The sequence below is a fragment of the Cyclopterus lumpus genome, chromosome 2 (genome assembly GCF_009769545.1).
Source record: "Cyclopterus lumpus isolate fCycLum1 chromosome 2, fCycLum1.pri, whole genome shotgun sequence".
In the NCBI taxonomy this organism is placed as follows: Eukaryota; Metazoa; Chordata; class Actinopteri; order Perciformes; family Cyclopteridae; genus Cyclopterus; species Cyclopterus lumpus.
The window spans coordinates 4,911,882-4,935,647 of NC_046967.1; the positions used below are offsets into that span (position 1 = coordinate 4,911,882).

Sequence of the window (23,766 nt, forward strand, 5' to 3'; positions counted from 1 at the left end):
AAAATCTCTTTATCAAGAATTTCTTGTATTTTCAATTATCCCTGTTAATTTAGTGCAGCAACCAGCCTTATTTTGTTATTCAAGATAATAATTTGTTTTAATTTTTTTTTTTTTAAGATAATAATATAATATAATAATAATATTACAAATATTCTGCAAAAAAGTGGATGTTTTAATTTGTTTCATATAAAAATACAGATATTTTTCAGCATCTTTGAACGCCTTCTTTTTGAGCACATTTAAGAAACAAAGCACTGTAAGGAAGAATATATATTATCCAGCTTTAGCTCTTTGTGCCCGGCAGATAAACCGATTTAAAGATGTAAACTTTGAAAGATGATGCCGTCAGAGAGTCGGATGGACTAATAAAAGAAGCATTGAAGCAAACGAGGGGAGAGAGTGCTCTCATGTCATCTCTCCTGAGTTTAATAGTGTTCCGCCTGGTTTCAGATGCTCTGATTCAATGATAGAGTACAATACTGAAATATAACTCCACGTCCCAATGCATCAGGGGATCTAACTGGATCCATATCCTGAAGGAAATCTCTGTCTTGCTTTGTTTAATGTAACACTGAAGGTTAAACAAACACAACACAATGATACGATGAGGAGCAGGGAAACATTTTATGACACAGTGGCAACACAGTTAAAATTACATTTAAATAAGTCTGACAGTCTCACCCAGGTAGAATATACTTAAATTAATAAACTTTACTTGACCCCGATTGTGTACAGTTTGTTTTGATTCACTTCCTGGTGTCCAGAGTCCGCTAATGAGTTTGTTGTCTGTATGTTAAATACAGTACTCGAGTAAATAGATTAGGCAAAGTCACTTTTTAGTCTCATTACAGTACTTTTAGCAACATTTGTTAAAGAAATGTATATTTGAATATTAAAAAATAAACTAATAACTCTGCTGACTCCCATTTATTGGCCAATACTACAACAACAAAAAATCACACAAACATAACATAAAAACACATAAAAGCTGACAAATGAGGGAGAATTAATGTCACTGCTTGAGGTAAACCTCAGATTCATCTCACCAGAAAAGATGATGCTTTTGTGCTTCTCTTCCTTTTTTGGAAAAGTCCGTCATGGTCTCCCCGAGGCTCGGGACCACTGTGACGGGTCCCTAAGCAGTGTCTCATTGGCTCGGGGGTCCTGGTTCTCGGGGGCCCAGCCGCCAGGTGGAGGTAGATGCGGTGGTTGCACCGGTTCAGAGTCAGCGGGGTCTTCCTCTCCAGAGTCTACCTGATCCAAGAGACGCCTCTTGGGTGCAGGAACTAGCACCTTCCTGCCTTGGGGGCTCGAACCCTCCAGACTTCCGGGACCCCTGTCCAGAGCATCCACCCCAGGAGGTGGCGAGTGTGGTTGGGAGGAGGTGGCTGTATTTCCAGTCTCCTTGATGGTGTTCAACCTCCTCATGGGGACGTGAGAGCGGGATGAGGAGCGCGGCGTCAGGTTGGAGAGATGCTCCACGTCTCCGCTTCCACCTAACACAAATATTTAATCATTGTTTCGTTTTGTTTTATCTCTGAACTGGTTCCTTCAAACAAGTCCTCACCATGACTTCGTCTTCTGAGGGCGAAGGCGGTCTCCAGATCCCTTCCCGGTTGGAGCGAGTAGTACCTCTGAGACTTGGGGATGTTTTGTGAAGGCTGGAAAAGGAGGACGAGTGAAGGTCAGGCAGGTGATGGGGTGGTGAAAGTAACGTACACTTAATGCTCTCTGAAACAGGAAACCCACCAACTCGCGGAAACTTTCAGCGCGGAGGCTGTGTCTGATGCTTGCGTGGCGGCGGATCAGAATCTCCCTGGTTCGGCTGTCGTCGGGCAGATTGTATTTGTTGGTGTAATTCATCGTCTGGAAAACATAAATGACATTGTTGCCTCCTTGATCCCCACACTGTAGTTTATTTTTGACTTAATTAAAAAGCATTTTTTAAGAATGAAACTATATCATTGTTATTTCTAAAAGATTGACATCTTCACAAGCAACAAATAGGCCTCGGTCTGAGCGCAAAAGAGTAGGAAGGAAGTATTGAGAGACATAAAAAAGAATAATACTTTCTGAATTTAAAATCAATGTTATTGCTTTAAAAGGACCAAAAGAGTCCACCTAAAGGCATCTGAGCATATTAAATGCATCGCTACTCTTTTAGTGTTTTATTCAAGGTGTATACAAGAGCATGGGAAATAAACATATTAAGGTCATAATGTCCAAAAACTAATCACAGAACCTGAAGTTAATGGCAATTTAAGTGGTAAAAGGGTGTTAAATCGTATTAAATATATAATTGACCACAGAAAGGTTTGTCTGCCGTTGTTGGTTACCTTCTGTCGGATCTTGTACATGTTCTTTGACAGGATGTCTTGCATTTTCCTCACGTCAGCAGCCAGGAACTTCTTCTTGGGTCGAGTCGCCTCCTTCCTCTCGTCGCTGGCGGGAGGAAGTGAGAGCAATAAACAGATGGAAATGTAAACACTCTCGTTCAGTTATTGCTATCGACATAAAGATGGGCGAGATGGCATCATCAGCTGCAGCCGAATTAGATCTAGCTTCATGCATTTAGCTTGCACTCATGCAGTTAGGGGGTAGATACAGTTTTAGAGAGACTAGTCCATCACTAATAACATTTATAATGCAGTACAACTTTTGAGTATCCAGGTTGGGCGGTAGGGTTGCAGAGTAAAAAAATGTACATTTACTATCGGCATCTTTTGTAGAAAAGTTATTTTTCTTCCATTTGACAAAAAGATATAATGTCTTTTTATTTTACAATAAGGACGTGATGATGAACGTACTGCAAAGAAACGATAGACGGCGCCGCGCTGAGGTCTCCCATCGGGCCGTCCAGCAACCCGATGGCGACCTGCAGCTCCAGCTTCTTGTACAGAGCCACAATGCTGGACTCGGCCCTGTTGTCTCGGATCAGGATGCGCCTCAAAACGTGATCGTTGAACTTCTTGAACCTGGTGAAAACAAACAAATAGAGACTGTCTACTGAATCTGCAGGAACTTTCCCAAATCTATATCAAATAAAGAAAACACTGATAGACAGGTCCTACTTGTCTTTCCAGTAATAGTGGCTCCATTGTCCACACAAGTCCTCAATTCCACTGAGGACGTGCTCCATCATCTGCACAAAACATAGACGATTAGTGTAACTCACACGTGGACTATTTGACAAAAATAAAAATAAAAATAAGAAAGAATAAGGAGGAGACTTGCCCTGGTGTGAACCTCCACATTGATGTTGTTCACGTCTTTGTTGGTTTTCCTGATGTTCATATATTCTACTATTGGACGGATGCTGATGCCCTGAAAAGACCTATTATTAGCGCTTTTATTTTGTGATAAGTGTGGTTTAAATTAAATGTATGACCAAATTACAATTAAATACCAATCAACTGTCTAAGCTGAATAAATGTCCCTTTAACATTATTAAATGCACACATACAGGGGGAAATGCTTATAATATTATATATTGTGCATTTTAAATATTCCATGAGCTTAATATTATTAAGCAGCCAAGGGCTCACCTGTATGAAAACGGTGAATATGATGACGGCGACAGAAGCCGTGACAAACAGGTTCTTCCTGTTGATGTTATCGGGTAAGGTGAAGACCAGGGCGAAGCAGATTGCCCCTCGCAGGCCCCCGTAGGCGAGGCCAAACTGGTCCTTGAAGTTGAGCGAGATGGTACGGAACGGATTGATGATCTGGGTCAGGACCAGGATGCCTGCAAGACAATTGGATTTAAGAACAGAACCACTTGACAGACAACTCTTTAAAATGTTAAATTAAGACCCCCCCTCACCAATCCCTCTCCAGAGGAAGGCAAACAGCAACGTGAACAGGATGTAGGCCCAGTTCCACTCATGCTCGGTCGTTATGGTCACGACGCCCAGGAAGAAGAAGATGAGGGTTTCAGAGATGGTGGCCAGCATCTTGACAACATGGCGGATCGTGGTGCAGGACCTCTGGGAAACGTTCTCCTCCACGTAGTACTTCATGGTGATGGCACACGTTAAAAGGCTGCAGGGAGGAAGGAAAGTATACTATAAGCAGAGGTTTTTAAATGTACTTGTCAGCAATAATGACTTCTATGATGACATATTTTAAGTAGCTATTTATTTATACACTGGCCTCCATGTATTAGTTGAGTTATATGTGTTGACAAAGTGATTGAAACTACTTCTTACACTATAAAAAACATTTAAAAACCCCAATATTAAATCTGAGCTCATGGAAACGTTTGACTTTCCCCTCCTGCTCCAGTGCACACGGCACTCCTATTTACGGGCTGCAGGCAAAGTCGAGCGACCACCTTTTCAACCTCCGCGAACGTGAATCACAGATCTGTCACATGATGCCACACACGTCACTTTGAACTCTGGAGGCTTTGGAAAGGTAGACAAGCAAGTTCTTTCAAGATGCACAAACAGGAGATCAGTATCTTAGTGTGAAGCGTTTTCTTGGCTTGTAGAGAATCTGATCAGCTCTTTTCTCGGCTGAAACGCTTTCGTCAGTTAACTCAGGTTGGTATCTCCCAAATTAGAAAAATATCAAGCAAAAAATCCCTATTTATTTAATAATTAAAGTCCTCTTGTTTTATGATTTGTCTGAATAAAGTTACTTGTGCTAGAGTTTTTTCACATTACGGTATTCATACTTTTATGTAAATAAAGGATCTGAATACTTCCACAGCCATTTCCTGTGCAGATATTTGCGCCAGGCCTAAACTCACGCCATCACGCTGGAGATAGCAAAACACTCTGCCACCAGGTACGCCAGGTAGCTGTACATGAAGACGAAGAGGGGCTCGATCTGGCGGACGTTGTGGGTGAAGCGCGTGGTGAACGCCGCCACAAACCCAAACAGGAGGCCGAAGAGGACGCCACCGAGCGCCACCAGGAAGAACCGGGCCGTGCCCACGAACACATCCGTGGGTTCAACAACGGGCAACGCGGCCAGATAGGTGAACATGTTGTAAAGTACCTGGAAGGACACACACAGAGAAAGAAAATGAGCCAAACACACCTGGTCATCAAGTCACTGCATGGAAACAGTTCTCACGCGGTTTTGGTCAAGCAGGTTCAACCAGTCAAGAATCTGAACCAGTTAAACTAATGTTAAACTGATTTGGGCGGTCATGTGCCAACATGAGACACTTTTAATACACGCTTTTCTTTTGGAGACATGAAGACAATCAGTGCCAGAAAATGTGAAGTGAAACTTGGCTCCCAATTTGCGACCCAGCCAAAGCAAAAGCGGGCGTGTTATGGTCGATGTTTCCTCTCAACAAAGAGGCCGACGAGAGGGAAACCTGCAGGTTGACTCCCTCAGGCGAGACAATATGCAAGCAGAGAAATGTGAGATATACTGTGTAATGTTGCATTTGCCAGTATTTTGTGATCTATTTTGTCAGGATCTGGAGTTTTTGTGTCTTGTTTCCTTTCCCCGTCTCTTGTGTCCTCTGTTTCCCTGCACTTCCCTGTGATTGTCTGCAATGTCCCTGATTGTTTCCTCCTGTGTCCAATCACCTGCACCATCCCTGTGTATTTAAACCCTGTTTGTGTCCTACCCCTGTGTTGGTCTGTCCTGGTTAGATCCCTAGTGATTGCTTGTGGTAGACCTGTCATTTTTTGTGATTCCTCAATTTAAATAATTTCACGAGTGAAATGAAGATTAAAGTTTATTTTCAACGTTGTCGGGGTTTGGGTCCTGTCTCTCGGTGGCTACACATGACATATTTTCCCAGGGATGCCTTGCAAAGGATTCCTCTAATTCAGAGGTTTTGAGTCCATTCAATGAACTTCCTGAGGACATCATTATCTCTGGAACTGAGCATTCATAAACATCCATAAATCCACTTAAAGAGCGCAGAACTCACCTGAAAATCATCACATTTTTTAAAGTTTTCTAACTGGAACCAATAACTGATAGCAGCTAATTCTGCACCCTTTTGAGTTGCTACATTGTAGCCTAATAAATGACATCCCTGTATCATAAAGTATGTTTTCACGGTTCAAATCTGTTCCTACACCCTGGAAATATTGATACACAATAGCGAAGCATTAAGACCATGAGGAGACTATATTAATGAAACAATATCCACAACACCCATCTCATTAGTCTTTTATGGCTATCTATTTTTTTTATGGAGCACATTTCCAGTTCTCACCACAGTGACGGCGTCGTTGAAGAGTCCCTCTCCAAATATGACGATGTACGTCTGCTCGTTGACTCCGATGTCCTCGAACACATTCAGAGCCGCCACGGGGTCCACGGTGGAGATGATGGAGGCAAACAGCAGGTTCTCCTGCCGTGAAGAAGAGTGAGGAGAAACAAGATGAAGACTTGATCCATCACCTCCCACTCACAGGGCATGCACCTCCGCTACCATAATTTTCTGAGACATTGAGGAGGCTTTTGATCACAGCAGCAGATCAGTTTGCCCACTTGTTTATTATTTACTTATGACGTGAGAAACAACAAAATAAATCACATAAAAAGCTCATGAACAGCTACCAACTGGATCTTTAGGCAAGATCGTTTTCACAACTGCCGTTCATCCCATTGAGAGTTTTACATTTGATCAATTTACATCACATTTATGCTTTTTATTCCACCTTTGACCTTTCCTGTGCATTTAACTGACCTGCAGGTTGATATCTTGAACTCCAAACACCTCGAACTGGCAGATGGCAAAGAGGGACATCCCGATGCCGATGCTGTTCCACAGGGTTCCCACCACGGCGTACCACAGCACCGTGCCGATGTTCTCGAAGAACGGCCTCGTGGGCATGAAGTAGCCGTTGTCGAGGACGATGAGCGGGAGCATGAAGAGGAAGAAGACGTCGGAGTTGAGGACAGCGGGGGGTTCCTCTTTCACCGCGTGCATGATGGCGCCCACAACGAGACCGACGGAAATCAGGAGGCAGGACTCTGGGATCCAAATGGTGATTTTATGGTAAATGTGGAAACCTGCAGAGAAGACAGTGAGAAGACTGGACTCATGTTCTGGACTTCCGTCCCAAAAGTCTATGCAAAGCAACATCTGCTGTGGTGGAAGAAGCACTCAGATCTTGTACTTGAGTAAAAATAACACATTCAAAAAGTTACCAAAAGTAGAAAAGTATTAGGATCAAAATATACTTAAAGTACCAAAAGTGAAAGTATACGATCATGAAGAATGGCCAATTTATGTATCATCATGCATCATTTAACCCCCCTTGGGGATCAATAAAGGTTTATCTTCATCAATAATGTCACAACATAATTTATTTGTTGATTGTATTTTGTATTATTGATCAGAATCTCCAGAGTACGTAACTGGAGTTAAAAGTTCAGTATTTTCCCTTAAAATACAGTATAATATTGTACAAGTATCTCAAAATGTGTAATCAGTAGAGTATTTGAATGGTTACTTTCTACCAGAAAGTGATGCATCCACACTTACCAATCTTGGCAAAAGAGGCCAGCAGGACCCACAGTGTGAACTCAAAGGGGACCTGGATCCGAGCGTAGTCCATGGTGAACACAGGGAGGTGGGCCTTCTCCTCATCAGGGAAGGCCTGGGCCTCATCCAGTTCGTTGGGGAAAAGTTCGACACCGGTCGGGACCTCCGTCTGCGCCGAAGGTTTCGAATCCTGGAGCTCGCATTTTCCTCCAAAGCAGCAGCAGAGCACGATGAGGAGAAGCACGGAGAAGCCTCCTCTCTCGGTCCCCATTTCCACTGGTCAATGCAGATATCAGGTAGTTCCAGTGTGTCTTATAGAAGTCCCATTGGAAGTCTATTGTGCAGCTTCAGCAGGCCGTTGCCATTAAAAACAACTAGTTGTCATTCAGGAATATGACAACTGAATATGAACAACTGCTTTTCTCCAATCCATGCCCAGAGCAGGTAAATAGCAAAGTCTCACGTGAAAAAGGAGTCATTTAGTTTAAATGAAAGTCCTCTTTCTTGAAGCAATCTTAACGTGATCCTGTTTGAGGTGCAACTCAATGCTGGTTTCAACTGTTGCAGAACCTGCTTGTCATTTCACCTATGTGCCCTGCCTTCTGGGTGTCGCCCATTAGGAACACACGTCCTCTGTGACATGACAAAAAAAACAGCTGGGCAACAATTGTTGCATTTAGACAAATCCTTTTTATTTTTATTTTGAGTGAATCCATGTTTAAATTCACTATAACAACCATGGACACAGCAGGTTTATGTGCCAGTGTTGGAACTTGTAATACCACATTAATTCCACATGACGGCGATAGACGTCAACACTTTGCATTGGACGTCATAAAAGTTAAATAATCATAATTATCACATTTCCTATTATATTTTCTGTTTGTAGTAAATAGTATTCAGCCAATAGCAGTACACTAAATTATATATTAAAATGTAAAATGTACAATATTTTGCCTAAAACCAGCAATATAATTTGTTATAAATAAATGTATAATCAAATTAATATTTAAGAGCAGTAAACACTCTTACTTTTTAAATGTATTTTTGTCATTGTTTTGAAAAGATATCTACGTCGTGCGTGCGAGCCTGCGTGATGACGTCACCGACGTGCTACGCAGGGGGCGTGGCCAACGCTGCTTCTGTTGAGACTGCGGCCAAAAAGAGAACAGTGCAGCACTCTGTGGACGCACACTCCTCAAAACTGTTGACTTTTCCTCCGACAACACGGACGTTTCAGCACAACGCGCCGCCGGACCGGTACGTAACGGGTTATTACGGTTAGTTTGAAGGCATCGGGGCGTCGGCTGGTTTGATATTGTTGGTAAACAAGAGATTTTTTTGTGCACGTATTGTTTGGCACGTAACTTATAAACATCGGAAACATTTTGAGAATAGCAGACTGACGCCAGAGCGGGACGGGGCAACAACTTAACAGGGCTGACTATAGGTTGTAATTATGGTTTAGCTCCATTTAATATGCAGAATATACTCTGTCATGACGTATGACGTGTGCAATTAAGTGTTTCCTTGAGTGTGGCAAGCTGCCGCTATTATTACGTAACATAACGTCACAGGAAAGGTTTGCAAGTGTGTGTATTTATTGCCATGTCATGAATGTGACATCCTTATTTTATGATGCGACACCCTAAGCCTGCAAAGCATTACACACACACGCAGACACACACACACACACACACACACGCACACACACACACACACACACACACACTTCATTTCACTGTGCAATGTGTGTGAAGCTGACTGCATGTGCACACACACACACACACATGTTCTGAGTCTGTTTGCATGTTGTCCACACATTGCACTGTAGTCTCTCTCTGCCCATCAGAGTGGTTTTGAGTTTCATGTTGCAAGAGTCAAGGTCATCTGGATGTCAATTTCCAAGAGCCGATGATGCTCTTTTTAAGAAGAGAGGGACCCGCTCAAGCAACTAAAGTCCGTTTGCATCTTTTGCTTCGCACCGTCTAGCTGTTTTGCACAGTAAAGGTCAAAGGTCACGCGCACGATTGTATGTCATTTAGCTGTTTTGTGCTCCCTGTAGTCCTGGAAAACCCTGCCATCTCCGCATAAATAACTATCTTCGTCACGCAGAACCAGGAAATGTTTGGCATTTTTACTGGTTATCGAAATAGTTGCTGGTTAATTGGCTTGATTGAGCCAGTTTCAGATGGGAGGGGGAGCATATTTTACCGTTGACCCAGACGCGTGTCCGTGTGTGTGGTGACTCGTCAAACCCACTCGGCTCAAGAGGGTTGGGCTGACCTCATCTGCTCTTCTTGCACTCGTCGTGCACATAGAGACATTTTTCAGCCGCTGGTCTCATTTCCCGTCTGGTTTTCAAGAGACGGAGGAAGAGAAAGCAGATGAGTGAGGTGGAGCAAGGTGGCCTCTTTTATATATTTAGTTTACTATCATATAAGAGTATGCATATATTCACATAAGTATTCACTTACTAAATTAGCTGGTTAATCTGTGTTCTTTCCACATAATTTCAGAAATTCCAAAAAAGGTCCCCTAAATTGAGAAGAAGGAATAAATCTGCAAGACTCAAATTAGTGTGTTTTCTTTCTCCACACAATTTAGAAACGTTATGCTTAATTATGAAAATAAGGCGGATGCAATGCGGATATTTACAGAAGGCTGAGAGGATTTACAACAGTCCACAGATAGACGCTCTGCTGATGCTCACATGTAACAGTCAAGTCAATTATTGATGATCTCTGGGGGGAAATGGAGAAGCATCAAAAGGGAAAGTGAAACATGTATGTGTGCGTTGCCTTAAGCAGATATAAACTTAACTCTCGTTAACTGATTTGATGGTTACATAATTCTTGATTTACACAAATATTCTGCCAGTTTTAGAGACTTTCTCTCTGGAAACGATCTGCAATGTCTTCTTGCATTTCCACATTTAACATTTTAGAACTTAAGCAGGCCTGCAATGAAACCTGCCTTCAGTGTTTGTGGAATCACTGGTAGAAGAGATGCTGCTGCTGATCAGGCAGAGAAAGAGGTAACTGGCTTTAGTGTGTGTGTGTGTGTGTGTGTGTGTGTGTGTGTGTGTGTGTGTGTGTGTGTGTGTGTGTGTGTGTGTGTGTGTGTGTGTGTGTGTGTGTGTGTGTGTGTGTGTGTGTGTGTGTGTGTGTGTGTGTGTGTGTGTGTGTGTGTGTGTGTGTGTGTGTGTGTGTGTGTGTGTGTGTGTGTGTGTGTGTGTGTGTGTGTGTGTGTGTGTGTGTGTGTGTGTGTGTGTGTGTGTGTGTGTGTGTGTGTGTGTGTGTGTGTGTGTGTGTGTGTGTGTGTGTGTGTGTGTGTGTGTGTGTGTGTGTGTGTGTGTGTGTGAGCTGTTAGAGAGCGAGATAGGAGAGAGAGCAACAGAGAGATTGATTGTCTAGGGTCTTTATTTCTCAATCAAATCAGGTCTCAGTTATACTGTTCATCAAAACCTTACAAAAAACTAAAATCATGCCATACAAACAAACAAAACCAAGAAATCATTAGTAAACAAATGTCTGCACAGATGCTCTCATGCAACCCAGAGACATGAAGCAGAGCACGCTTTCATTATTAAAGGGCAGCCTTTTCTGAATTATATGAGATGTATATTGGTGTTTTTGTCTTTCCAAGAAGCATTTCAAACTTTCTACCATTTGCAATCTGAAACATTTGCTCCTCTCTGTAAAGCAAAGCTGTTTAAATATCCATTTAATCAAAGAGAAACTCATCTTTTTCTAAAGAAACTGTGACTGTCACATTAGCTGATGCTCACATACATAAAGACAAAATGCCACTAATAGTGAGGTTTAATAGTTCAACTTTTCCCTTGTTGGACTCGAGTAACAACACCGTGAAATACAGCAAACGTCATCACTTTTTCCCGAGTAGACTGACATGTTTCAACAGCAATGGGATCATTTTGCTATGATATTGATCGCAGACATTCGTGTCCCTGAGGATCAATTGTAAAATAAGTGTTGGATCTTCTGACTTTTCATCTTGAGGACAACATTTTAAGTTGAATGACATCCCCATCAGTTTTGGCTGTGCTTTAATGTTTAGCATGCTAACAGGGCAAACATCTATATTATTGATTGCTTCCCTCATATTGTGGGAAGTGGTGCCTGCAGTTTTCTGTCGGAGCGAATCAAAGAGAGACTCCCAACTTAGATAGATGTATAGATGTATGTATAGATGCCATGGCCCTGCTGATGCGTCTCTCTACCTCCTTCTGTTTCATGGATTGTGGAGGTCTGGATCGTGGTCCATGCCTACTACAAATTATTCATACATTCTGTCATATTCATTGAATGTGTTTATGCAACTCTGTAATGCTGTTCATTCTGTTGCTTCTGTCCATCCGGGGAGAGGGATCCTCCTCTGTTGCTCTCCTGAAGGTTTCTCCCCTTTTTTCTTGGGAGTTTTTTTTCTGATCCGATGTGAGGTCCTGGGACATGGATGTCGTATGTGTGCAGAATCTAAAGCCCTCTGAGGCAAATTTGTAATTTGTGATATTACTATATAAAATAAACTGAATTGAATTGAATTCCATGGATGGATAGATGTATACTTTATTAAGACCATACACACCTTTCTTCTGCTTCCGCCGCGTCTCTTTAAACTGTTTCAGACCGTTTCTTTTCTTCAAATCTCTCATCTCTTTTTGATTCGACCCTCGGTTTGGTTTCCAGGTACAGTGCGTGGCAGGAAATCCCCCAGCTCTGTGGGGAGCAGCAGCGGGGAGGAACAGTTGTGTTTAGTTGCTTTTCACTGGCATTTAAAGCTGCCAGCAGGCACTGCTGCAAATCCAACAATTGGTTTCAATCATTTGTCCCTCTTCAGTTGAGATTGGTAATAATGTAATTATACGAGTTAATCCTCTAAACAATATGTTTTTTATGGACTTTGAGAGTGGTCCATACTGTCTGGAAGTCAAGACTTGGCTTTAGGGTTAAAGTTTAAGACAATGTATGCACACACTGTGCAGAGATATACAAGTATCTCAGAAGGCAAATGGTACAGTTTGTGTCCAACAGCCTGAAGGTTACCGTTGATACTTCCTCAAACAACAGAAGGAAGCAACGCTCACTTGAGCAAGAAGACACACACACTGAGTGAGGCTTTTACTCTCTTGCGCTTCATTGGCGTGAACACATTTGATTCTCTGACTGATGATCTTTACTGCAGGGCGTGATTAGCGGTAAGAAGGATTTCAGTTGGAGTTTAGAGGTCCCCTTTGCCAAGAGTCCTTTGAAGACTGTGTGTGTGTGTGTGTGTGTGTGTGTGTGTGTGTGTGTGTGTGTGTGTGTGTGTGTGTGTGTGTGTGTGTGTGTGTGTGTGTGTGTGTGTGTGTGTGTGTGTGTGTGTGTGTGTGTGTGTGTGTGTGTGTGTGTGTGTGTGTGTGTGTGTGTGTGTGTGTGTGTGTGTGTGTGTGTGTGTGTGTGTGTGTGTGTGTGTGTGTGTGTGTGTGTGTGTGTGTGTGTGTGTGTGTGTGTGTGTGTGTGTGTGTGTGTGTGTGTGTGTGTGTGTGTGTGTGTGTGTGTGTGTGTGTGTGTGTGTGTGTGTGTGTGTGTGTGTGTGTGTGTGTGTGTGTGTGTGTGTGTGTGTGTGTGTGTTTGTTAATGCCGAGCCTACAGGGACAGATAAGACCTCTGTTATAGAGCCCCACAAGGGCAAATCTGTTTCTGACTTCCGTCTTTATTTTTGTTTATTGAGCAATAATGGCCGACCAACAAATGTCCTTGTTTATTCAGTCAAAGATAAAGTAATGTGGACTAACAAGCGTGTAATAAATGGTAAAAAAAAATTAAGTAATAACCTTTGGTTGAAATCTGGAACTGGACATTTCTTTTTGTGGAGATTGTTGTACTTTCAGAAGTAACACCTGCCGTTTCATGTCTTTTTTGTGAACTTCAACTACTCGTTCCTCACTGGACCTGGATCTGCTTACTTCCTCTTCTCCTTCATAGACTGTGTAGATAAAGCAAATGATCATTGAGCCCATAAACACTCTCAGAAAGAATCACATTACCAGGCCATGCCCGTCACAAATAAAGTGTCCCGTCTGCTGCCTGCTTATTAAGTTTTCAGGGTTCTTTTGTTGCATATTGCATGAAAAGCCTTGAGGAAGAACCGGATTTAGAAGAAATCCCGTCTGAGAAAGCGATTCGACCCGACACACACACACACACACACACACACACACACACACACACACACACGGTGTCTTCAAAGGACTCTTGGCAAAGGGGAAGCTGTAAAACGGTGTTTCACCATGTATGGTCAACCAGACTCTCACTCTCAAAACAGAAGCTTCACACACTCCCACATTCACCAGAAGACATACGTCAGGTCTGCTCTACGATCCTCTCACTACTTCCATTTAATGGCCTCTCTTGCGCTATTAATGCCTCACCTTTCGTGTAGCTCGTCCCGTCTTCTGAATTTCACAACACGCTGTGGATGATGAATCTTGTTTGAAAACCTCTGCTGCTTCTCCTCCTCCAACCTAAACAAGACATTTGTCTCGGGGCCAAAAACCACTCGCATGAGCCTAGATTAAAAGTTTATTCTTGACCTTGAAAAACTATTTTCCATTAAAATGGTCGTGCCGGAGCTTTCTCTACAGCATCGCAGCAATTTCCTGAGCACTTTAATCACAGGGACCTCAAGTGTCAGTCACGAGATTCGTACAATCGCATCCTCTTCTAATGTTGCATGGACCAAGTCACCTACCGAATTTAGAAGAAGACGTGGTCCATGCAACAGTAAAAGACGTGGAAGAAGGGGATGAGGATGCAACTGTACGAAACTTGTGACCTTGACACTCGAGCTTTCCCAGTTGGTCCCCCACCAAGAGTTATTAACTGAATCAAACATGAAAGATTGTGATTCTGGACCTTTGGTGACTGAATTCTTTATATTTTAGAGGTTTTTGTTGTTGTGGAATTTTAGACTAAAATGTGTCAAGTTTACCTTTTTTAAAGAACCTCCGTAAGTGCTAGTGTCAGTGGACCTTTAAGCCTGTTTATACTCTTGACATTAAGCCAGAATCCACTTGGTGAATCCTGGATCGGGGTTTTATGTGTCAGCTCTGACCCGTCTGTCTGTCTGTCTGTCTGTCTGATTGATTCACTGACACACCAGGCTAAATGTGGCGCTCCCTTATATGGCGGCTTTTCCACCTCAGTCAAGTTTCTGTGCTGACTTCCTCGTGTTTGCTGCTCGTGATGTTTTATTTTTGCCACCCCTGGATTGTTATGGAGAGATAGTAAATACCCCGGGCCTTAATTGATTTGAGGTGTTAAATCTGTCATCTGTTGCAGGTCGTACACAAAGGGGTTCGTGCTGAATGTGTGAGGATACACGGGAAAAATAAAAGTGATTTCTGAGGCTTAACAGGGACAATATGTGGGTTTATTCAGCTCAATAGAGTTGTGTGTGTGTAAAATAACTCATCATAAACACCTTTTTGCATTGTTTCTGAAACTTTTCAACTGCCCACGCCTTTTATTCTGAAGGTCAGATGGTCATATTAGTGTTAATCATTCCCATGAATGAGACTGGTAATCTGTACTTGTGCTGTTTTGTAACTATGGGTTTACCTGTCTCAGTATCTGCATAAGGAATCCTATTTTAGGAGCTTATACATCAACATTAGAGGAACCGTAGCCGTGACGACTGAGAGCTGTTGTCTTTGATCCTTGGGATTCATACATCTGGAGTGAGACGCCGGCTGTGTTTTAGATCCGATGGCGCTCTTAACACCTGCAGGAGCAGACACGCCGGTTCGTCTGTTCGCTGCTGTTATGGGAATGAGATGTTTGGGTGTGGCAGAAAGTGTTTGCAGAGCTTTGAGCCGTGTTGAAACGGGGCAAAGGTTTTATGTTGCTGTGATGAGTCCACTTGGAGTGATTGATTTATGTGTTTCAAGGCTTAACACCTTGTAATACAATCTCTTACAACTCAGGTATTCTATCTGTCGTCACCACGATTGTGAAGTTATTTAATAACCAAGATTTAACGCTGACTGGCACAACTTCTTTGTCAACGACCCAAGTCTGTTCGTGGGAGAAATATTCTCTGGAAGTTCTTTATCTTCTTCACGTCTCTCTGTACCACTAAAACGACTGAACCGTATCTTTTATAAATCCAGCGGGGATCCTTTTAGCATCCCTCGTCTTTCCCTCTTTAAATATATACACATATAAATGATGAAACAAATTGAAAAAGTCCAACACTTGAGCTAAATACGGACAATAAAATGCTCATCCGGTAGATTCTCCTCCATCCAGAAAGAACTCCAGGTGTTTGCATTGACCGACGGAGGGCCGCTGCAAGTGGGGCGGTTTCAGGAAGTAGGTCACCAACTAGTAACCCAGAACCACAATTAAATTGAGATCACTCTTTGGGCCTATTTTTAACGGATGAATTATTAAAGTCCAGCGTCTAACAGAGTTTAATCTCAGAAAAAACAAATGTCGGTGCAGAAAGAATCAATACAAATGATCAATAATGACCAAGTGTATTCAACTATAACCTAAAGCTGAGTTATTGACACACATAAATACTCATAAATCGAGTACAAATCGACTAGAATAGCCTCCAACACATTGTTGAAGTAGACCACAGCCAGCTGCTGTCCCTTGCGTTCGCTGCCTTGCTGCAAATGGGCTAATTGCTCTTCACTGAAATGGGACAGAGGAGAGACCGCAAAGAGCGGAGCAGATGTTTCTTTACAGGCTAAAGCCTTCAATGAAACTGATCCCAAAAGATTCAGACATTTAGAGGGAAATGAAGCAAAGAAAACTAGATTTGTGAGAAGCATACAACTCCCAAAACAAGACGGAGGATGGGGAGGAGACGCGTGGATATAAAGACAAAGAAGGGCAAAAGAAATGAGGAGGAAGAAACACAAAATCAATGTGGTGGACCTAAAGAGAAACCTTCAGTCTCTTAGCAACATGGTCGTATGGGAAGAATAAGTAGGCACATAAAATGCTAATTTATAAGTTTCTATGTGGGATGACACACTCGAATGCAAATCTACCCACTGTTGACGCAAGCAATAAATATAAATATATATATATATATATTTGCATCTTTGCACCCTGATAGCGAGGTAGAAGACTAGCTGCATTACTGATTGATTTTAAAACTTTATTTTTTCTTTAGCACCTGTTTTCCTCAAACATTCATTCATGCGTGTCCTTTTTTTCCAGCTGTTATATTTCCTCTTTATAAACATAAACAAGGCTTTTCACCTCTTTAAATAAACTAACTAGCACAAACATCGTCATGTTGAACTTGTGTACATGATTTTAGGTATTGGATGCCATTTTATGGTCTACTTGTATATTTATTTTTTCCCTTTTTATGATTTAAGTGTACAAATATAAAATTAAGAAAATTGTAAAGATTAAACATGAACTGCTGCTGATTTTTTTTTTTTCACACAAGTATTGATATCGGCTTAAAGAACATTCAACTTTATTATCAAAAACAATAGTTTTGAACTAAAAACTGCCTTTGACACTAATAATTAGTGGATTAAACAAACTTTGGTTAACTAAAAAAACACAAAAAAACAGCTTAACTAAAAAGCCTAATTTCCCGGCACAGATGAAGACTGTTTGACTTCATGTCAGTTTAATCCGGCCTGTCGTTCCTCTTCTAGAGCTTTTCCCGAGCATCACGATAGAGGGTCGCCTCACATGGGAGTGTGTGACCGCGCGCGTGAGGGTGTGTGTTCAGGCCGCTGGCCATCACCCGCTCTTCCCGGACAGGCATGGCGGGGGTCCGAGAGCGCGGCTCCCGTGCACAGAGGCCGTGGTCGGTGTACCGGGCCAGCACATTTGAGCTGTCCAGCGAGATGATCGGCTTGGCTCTCGCAGGTGAGAAACATCGGAAAGGTGAAATAGAAGCTGACGAAAAAAAGCTTGTATTCATCTTGAAGTGAAGTAAAACACGCATCTTGACTAGAGCTTATCGTCTTTATTAATTAATCATTTTGCTCCATGATGACGTCTTCAAATCTCTAAAAACACAGACGGATTCAGTTTACAATAAAACAAAACTGAGAAAAGACATAATTATTGTAATTGCCTACTATTGTAATGCTCAATAGAAAATCAAAACATCAATGATACTGTTATTTCACTTGTACTCATTAAATTTCTTAGTAGTCTCATTCGTTCCCGTCCCTCATTGTCTCTAATTATATGTAAATATTATATATATTTGTATTAGATTTACATCCAAGAAGTCGAAACTAATCTGTTCATTGTCAACGATTGAAAGATAATAATCACAAAGCAAATAAATTGTGTATAAGCTAAAATTAAGATGAACAAATAAAAAAACGCATGAAAGAAGCATCACTATTACTATTAAACTCCACATAATGAAGCCTGAGGACAGATCATCTTCTGTGCTCGCGCCTAATAATAATAAATGTTTCTCTAATGCATGTAAATACCATTTTAGAGGCTTTGAGCCTCTAAACCAATAATTCTAATAAAACTGCCTTGTGGTATTTAGAAATGTTCGTGTCGGCTTTAATATCTAATGAATTGTGCGTATCAGAGGCTCAGTGTGGAGGGATTGGTTGCAGTTTTTTTATGTTTTTGTGACTTTGCTGGTTTCCAGGAAACAGTCAGGACCCAGATGAGCCGGTGCTGGAGTTCAGCGTGGGTAAGTCATACAATTTAGGCTTTTGCACTCGGACTCATCGATTATTGGTCCTCTCATCAGTTCAGATGAGACTGTCTGTCTATTTATCGTATTTTATCGTCGAAAAGGGAAAGACGACACACGTTTAATCTTGTTTTCGTGCCTCGCAGCTCATTTCTTTTGTTCTCCTCCAGCCTGCACTGGGTTGCTGACTCCTGCTGTGGACCGGAAACCCAACAGCTTCGTAGCAGTGAGCTGCACGACACCACCGCAGGCCTTCTGGACCAAACACGCCCAGACCGAAGTCATCGAGGTCAGACCCTCTGCACTCCTGACCCTTAGAGTCACAGGGTAGTCATGTGACATGTACAGGCTAAATATGGGTAATTCTGACTGTTTGTCTCCCTCCTCTACATTGTTATTGGAGATCAGGAGGCGGAGGACGAGGGAGTTCAATTCAATTCAGTTTATTTTGTATAGCCCAATATCACAAATTACAAATTTGCCTCAGAGGGCTTTACAATCTGTACACATACGACATCCCGGGAGTACATACATTGAGCTGCAACCACACACGCTTTTGGAAAGGTTTTTTTTTTTGCCAACTAATTTTTAAAAAGGGCCCTTTTTAAACTACCTGAGGGTTTAACTTGACATAATTGTAGCACAAGTTGAAAACCAAAGTGATTTAACTTTTAATCAAACTGGTCTTGGAGTAACGCTGATGTGACTGGTTTGTCCGCAGGGCACCAGTAACCCCATCTTCCTCAGCAGCGTCGCCTTCTTCCAGGAGTCCAACATCAACCAGCAGACGCAGGTGAAGGTCGCCGTCTACGATGTCAAGGACCGCTCGCAGGGCACGGTATGACCCAGAGGAGGCTTTTAATGTTTTTATATTTACGCTCTTGAGTTAAAGTAAATGGCTCAGCAAGATTTGTTGTCTGATTAGAACTCTGGCGACTGTGGGTCAGTGGAAGACAGGTCCGTCTTTCAATCAGGGGGTTGGCAGTTCAATTTAATTCAGTTTATTTTATATAGCCCAATATCACAAATTACAAATTTGGCTTTACAATCTGTACACATACGACATCCCTGTCCCAGGACCTCACATCGAATCAGGAAAAACTCCCCAAGAATAACCTTTCACAGGGAAAAAAGGGAAGAAACCTTCAGGAGAGCAACAGAGGAGGATCCCTCTCCCCGGATGGACAGATGCAATAGATGTCATGTGTACAGAATGAACAGCATTAAAGAGTTGCATAAACACATTACATGAATATGACAATGTATGAATGGAGCTCAGATCCATGAAACAGAAGGAGGTAGAGAGGAGGCGGGGCGGGGCGATCAGCAGGGCCAACGCGGGAGGCCGGCTCACCAGGCATCAGACACCGCCAGGTCCAATGGACCCTATGAGATGTGAAGTCACAAAGACTCCGGGGAGGAAGCAGAGTATAAGGTGCAATGGAGAGATGTAAATTCATCCATAAGGAGAGAGAGAGAAGAGGAGATAGGTGCTCAGTGTATCCTAAAACATCCCCCAGCAGCCTATAAGCCTATAGCAGCATATCAAGGGCTCGACCAGGGCAAACCTGATTCAGCCCTAACTATAAGCACTATCAAACAGGAAAGTCTTAAGTCTATTCTTAAATGAGGTGACTGTCTGTCTCCCAGACTGAAAGTGGAAGCTGGTTCCATAAAAGAGGAGCTTGATAACTGAAGGCTCTGGCTCCCATCCTACTTTTTAGGACTCTAGGAACCACAAGTAGCCCCGCATTTAGTGAGCGCAGCTCTCTAGTGGGGCAATATGGTACTACAAGCTCCTTAAGATATGATGGTGCTTCACCAATCAAGGTGAGGTGAGGAGAAGAATTTTAAATGTGATTCTTGATTTTACAGGGAGCCAGTGCAGAGCAGCTAATACAGGAGTAATGTGATCTCTTTTCTTAGTTTTTGTGAGTACACACGCTGCAGCATTCTAGATTAACTGGAGGGATTTAAGAGATTTATTAGAGCAGCCCAAAAATAAGGAGTTGCAGTAATCTAGTCTGGAAGTAACAAACACGTGAACCAGCTTTTCTGCATCTTTTTGGGACAAGATGTGCCTGATTTTTTAAATGTTACGTAGATGAAAAAATGCAGTCCTTGAGATTTGCTTAACGTGGGAGTTAAAGGACAAGTCTCGGTCAAAGATAACGCCGAGATTCTTTACAGTGGTGTTGGATGCAAGGGCAATGCCATCTACAGAAACCACATCACCAGATAATTGATCTCTGAGGTGTTCAGGGTCGTTTTGTCTGAGTTTAACATCAGGAAGTTGCAGGTCATCCATGTTTTTATGTCTTTAAGACATTCTTGAATTTTAGCGAGCTGGTTGGTCTGGTTTGAATGATAGATATAATTGAGTATCATCTGCAAAGCAATGAAAGTTTATGGAGTGTTTCCTGATAATGTTGCCCAAAGGAAGCATGTATAAGGTAAATAAAATTGGTCCAAGCACAGAACCTTGTGGAACTTAACGTTGGCGGTCAATGAGGCTTCATCGTTTTCAAATACAAATTGAGATCGATCTGATAAATAGGATTTAAACCAACTTAGCGCTGTACCTGAAATGCCAATCGACTGATCCAGTCTCTGTAATAGGATGTCATGGTCAATGGTGTCGAACACAGCACTAAGGTCTAACAAAACAAGCACAGAGATGAGTCCCCTATCTGATGCAATTAGGAGGTCATTTGTAATTTTCACCAGTGCTGTCTCTGTGCTGTGGTGTTTTCTAAATCCTAACTGAAACTCTTCAAATAAACTATTCTGATGTAGAAAGTCACACAACTGATTTGCTACTACTTTCTCAAGGACCTTAGAGAGGAAAGGAAGGTTAGAGATTGGTCTGTAGTTAGCCAACACCTCTGGCTTTTTCAGGAGAGGTTTAATTACAGCTACTTTGAAGGAATGTGGTACATGGCCTGTTAGCAAAGACACATTAACAATATCCAACAGAGAGGTGCCAATTAAAGGCAACACGTCTTTAAGCAGCCTCGTTGGGATGGGGTCTAAGAGACAGGTAGACGGTTTAGAAGTAGAAACCGTTGAGGACAATTGGTCTAGGTTAATGGGAGAAAAGCTATCCAAATATACACCAGGGCATACAGCCGTTTCCAAGGCCACTCCTCTTGATGACGGTTTGGCAGTGGTTGAGGGCAAGAGATCATCAATCTTGCCTCCAATAGTTAAAATCTTTTCATTAAAGAAGTTCATGAAGTCGTTACTACTAAGGTCTATTGGAATACACGGCTCCACAGAGCTGTGACTCTGTCAGCCTGGCTACAGTGCTAAAGAGAACCCTGGGGTTGTTCTTATTTTTCTCTATTACTGATGAGTAATAGGCTGCTTTGGCTTTACGGAGAGCCTTTTTATATGTTTTAAGGCTATCTCGTCAAACTAACCGTGATTCTTCCAGATTGGTGGAACGCCATATGCTTTCGAGCTTCCGTGAAGTTTGCTTTAGTTCGCAGGTCTGAGGGTTATACCAGGGAGCAAACCTCCTATGCCTCACTGTCTTTCTTCAGTGGGGCTATCGAGTCTGGTGTCATTCTCAGTGAGCCTGTAGCACTATCGACAATATGATCAATCTGGGACGGACTAAAGTTGGCACAGAAGTCCTCCGTCACATTGAGACGTGGTATTGAATCAAATGCAGAAGGAATCGCTTCTTTAAATTTAGCTACAGCACTGTCAGTTAGACATCTGGTGTAGAAACTTTTGACTAACGGTATACACTCCAAAACTCAAAAGTTATGAGGTAATGGTCTGACAGAAGAGGCTTCTGTGGGAAGACCTCCAAATGCTCAATGTCAATGCAAGAACAAGGTCGAGGGTGTGGCCAAAACAGTGAGTGGGTTTCTGTACTCTCACAGAAGCCAATCGAGTCCAACAATAAAATAAATGCAGCACTAAGGCAATAATTATCAATATCCACATGAATATTAAAATATCCTACAATAATAACCTTATCAGTTTTAAGGACTAAACTTGATAAAAACTCTGAAAATTCTGATATAAATTCTGAATATGGACCTGGAGGCCGGTACAGTATAACAAATAGGATTGGCTGTAATGTTTTCCAGGTTGGATGTGAAAGACTAAGAACAAGGCTTTCAAATGAGTTGTAGTTTATTTTAGGTTTAGGATTCATTAATAGGCTTGAGTCAAAGATGGCTGCTACTCCACCTCCTCGGCCGGTGCCTCGAGGAATGTGAGTATTAATATGACTTGGAGGAGTTGATTAATTTAGGGTGACATATTCTTCATGGCTCAGCCAGGTTTCAGTAAGACACAATAAATCAATATGATCGTCTGATATTAAATCATTTACTAATACAGCTTTAGATGACAGAGATCTAATATTTAGGAGTCCACATTTAATTATCCTGTTTTGTTGCACTGTTGCAGTAGTGATGTTAACATGTATGAGGTTATTTTGTATGACTCCTCTTCTGGTTACTTTTGATTTAATTAATTTAAGTGGCCGTGGGACAGACACAGTCTCTATAGAGTTAAGGTTAAGGGTGGGTAACTGCTCGGATGAAAGTGCAGAGAAGGGTGGAAGACTACAACTCTGCTTCTGCTTCCTGATCTGAACTCTGGGTCATGGATTAAGTCCGTTAATCAATTTGGCCATGTTTGCAGAAATGAGACGCGCTCCATCCCAAGTGGGATGAATGCCGTCTCGACTCATCAGATCAGGCTTTCCCCAGAAAGTCTGCCAGTTATCTATGTAGCCCACATTGTTTGCTGGGCACCACCTCGACAACCAGCGGTTGAATGATGACATGCGGCTATACATGTCATCATTGATCAGATGGGGGAGAGGGCCAGAGAAAACTACGGTGTCCGACATTGTCTTGGCATAAGTACACACAGATTCCACATTAATTTTAGTGTATTATAATCTTACTGTAACTACGCTCATCTTTAGCCAGCAGTTTTAAACAAGATTCAATGTCGCCCACTCTGGCCCCCGGGATGCATATGACTTTGGTCCCTGGCTTCGCTATCTTCACGTTTCTGACTATGGAGCTAGTTATAACCAGAGTGGGTTTCTCAGCGGGTGCGTCGCTGAGTGGGGAAAACTGGTTTGAAACGTGAAGAGGTTGGTGGTGCTTAGTGGGCTTCTGTTTAGACTTAAAACTCCTTCGAACAGCTAACAGAAGCTAACGCTAGCGGCTCCACACCGGCTATGGGGGGGCGAGCTAACTGTCTGAGCTTCGATGGTGCGGAGCCGTGCATCTAACCCACTTAGAACTGCCTCCAACCTAGCAAATGAACTACACTTGCATGTACCGTTATCATTAAGGGAGGCAGAGGAATAGCTATACATGAGACACTCTGAGCGAGGGGGAGAGGAGGAAGACATCGCGAGCTGCTAAGATGGCAACCGGAAGTGATGCAATACGCTTACCGGAAAGAGAGAGAGAGCGATGCGTTCAGGAACCTCCTTGATCGCCCTAGTCGTTGTGTCCTTGAGCAAGACACTTAACCCTGAATTGCTCCCTGTAGCTGTGTCTACGGTGTATGAATGTAAGACACTTTGGATAAAAGCGTCAGCT

General features: G+C 42.4%; 2 protein-coding genes across 7 annotated transcripts in view; one reads left to right on the forward strand and one right to left on the reverse strand.

Moving 5' to 3' along the window:
• Positions 1–640: 640 nt before the first annotated feature.
• Positions 641–8,004, reverse strand: LOC117743990 (sodium/hydrogen exchanger 2-like). Its single transcript, XM_034552032.1, has 13 exons — positions 7,469–8,004; positions 6,668–6,993; positions 6,191–6,328; positions 4,754–5,004; positions 3,824–4,041; positions 3,546–3,745; positions 3,235–3,324; positions 3,072–3,142; positions 2,808–2,975; positions 2,337–2,442; positions 1,750–1,866; positions 1,568–1,661; positions 641–1,496 (listed from the first exon to the last, which is right to left on the reverse strand). Exons 1-13 carry the CDS (start codon positions 7,737–7,739, stop codon positions 1,096–1,098), a joined length of 2,451 nt encoding a protein of 816 aa, XP_034407923.1. The 5' UTR covers positions 7,740–8,004; the 3' UTR covers positions 641–1,095.
• Positions 8,005–8,608: 604 nt separating this feature from the next.
• LOC117740797 (inositol polyphosphate-4-phosphatase type I A-like) overlaps positions 8,609–23,766 on the forward strand; it is a 29,745-nt gene continuing 14,587 nt past the window's right edge. For 5 of the 6 annotated variants that reach the window (XM_034547398.1, XM_034547389.1, XM_034547407.1 and 2 more), the window contains exons 1-5: positions 8,609–8,728; positions 17,163–17,379; positions 18,134–18,178; positions 18,352–18,470; positions 18,903–19,019. In XM_034547398.1, coding sequence (XP_034403289.1) covers positions 17,274–17,379; positions 18,134–18,178; positions 18,352–18,470; positions 18,903–19,019 — 387 coding nt within the window. In that variant the 5' untranslated portion in view covers positions 8,609–8,728; positions 17,163–17,273. Of the gene's footprint in view, positions 8,729–12,564; positions 12,687–17,162; positions 17,380–18,133; positions 18,179–18,351; positions 18,471–18,902; positions 19,020–23,766 lie in introns of those variants that run through there. The other variant, XM_034547371.1, reaches the window with a different exon arrangement.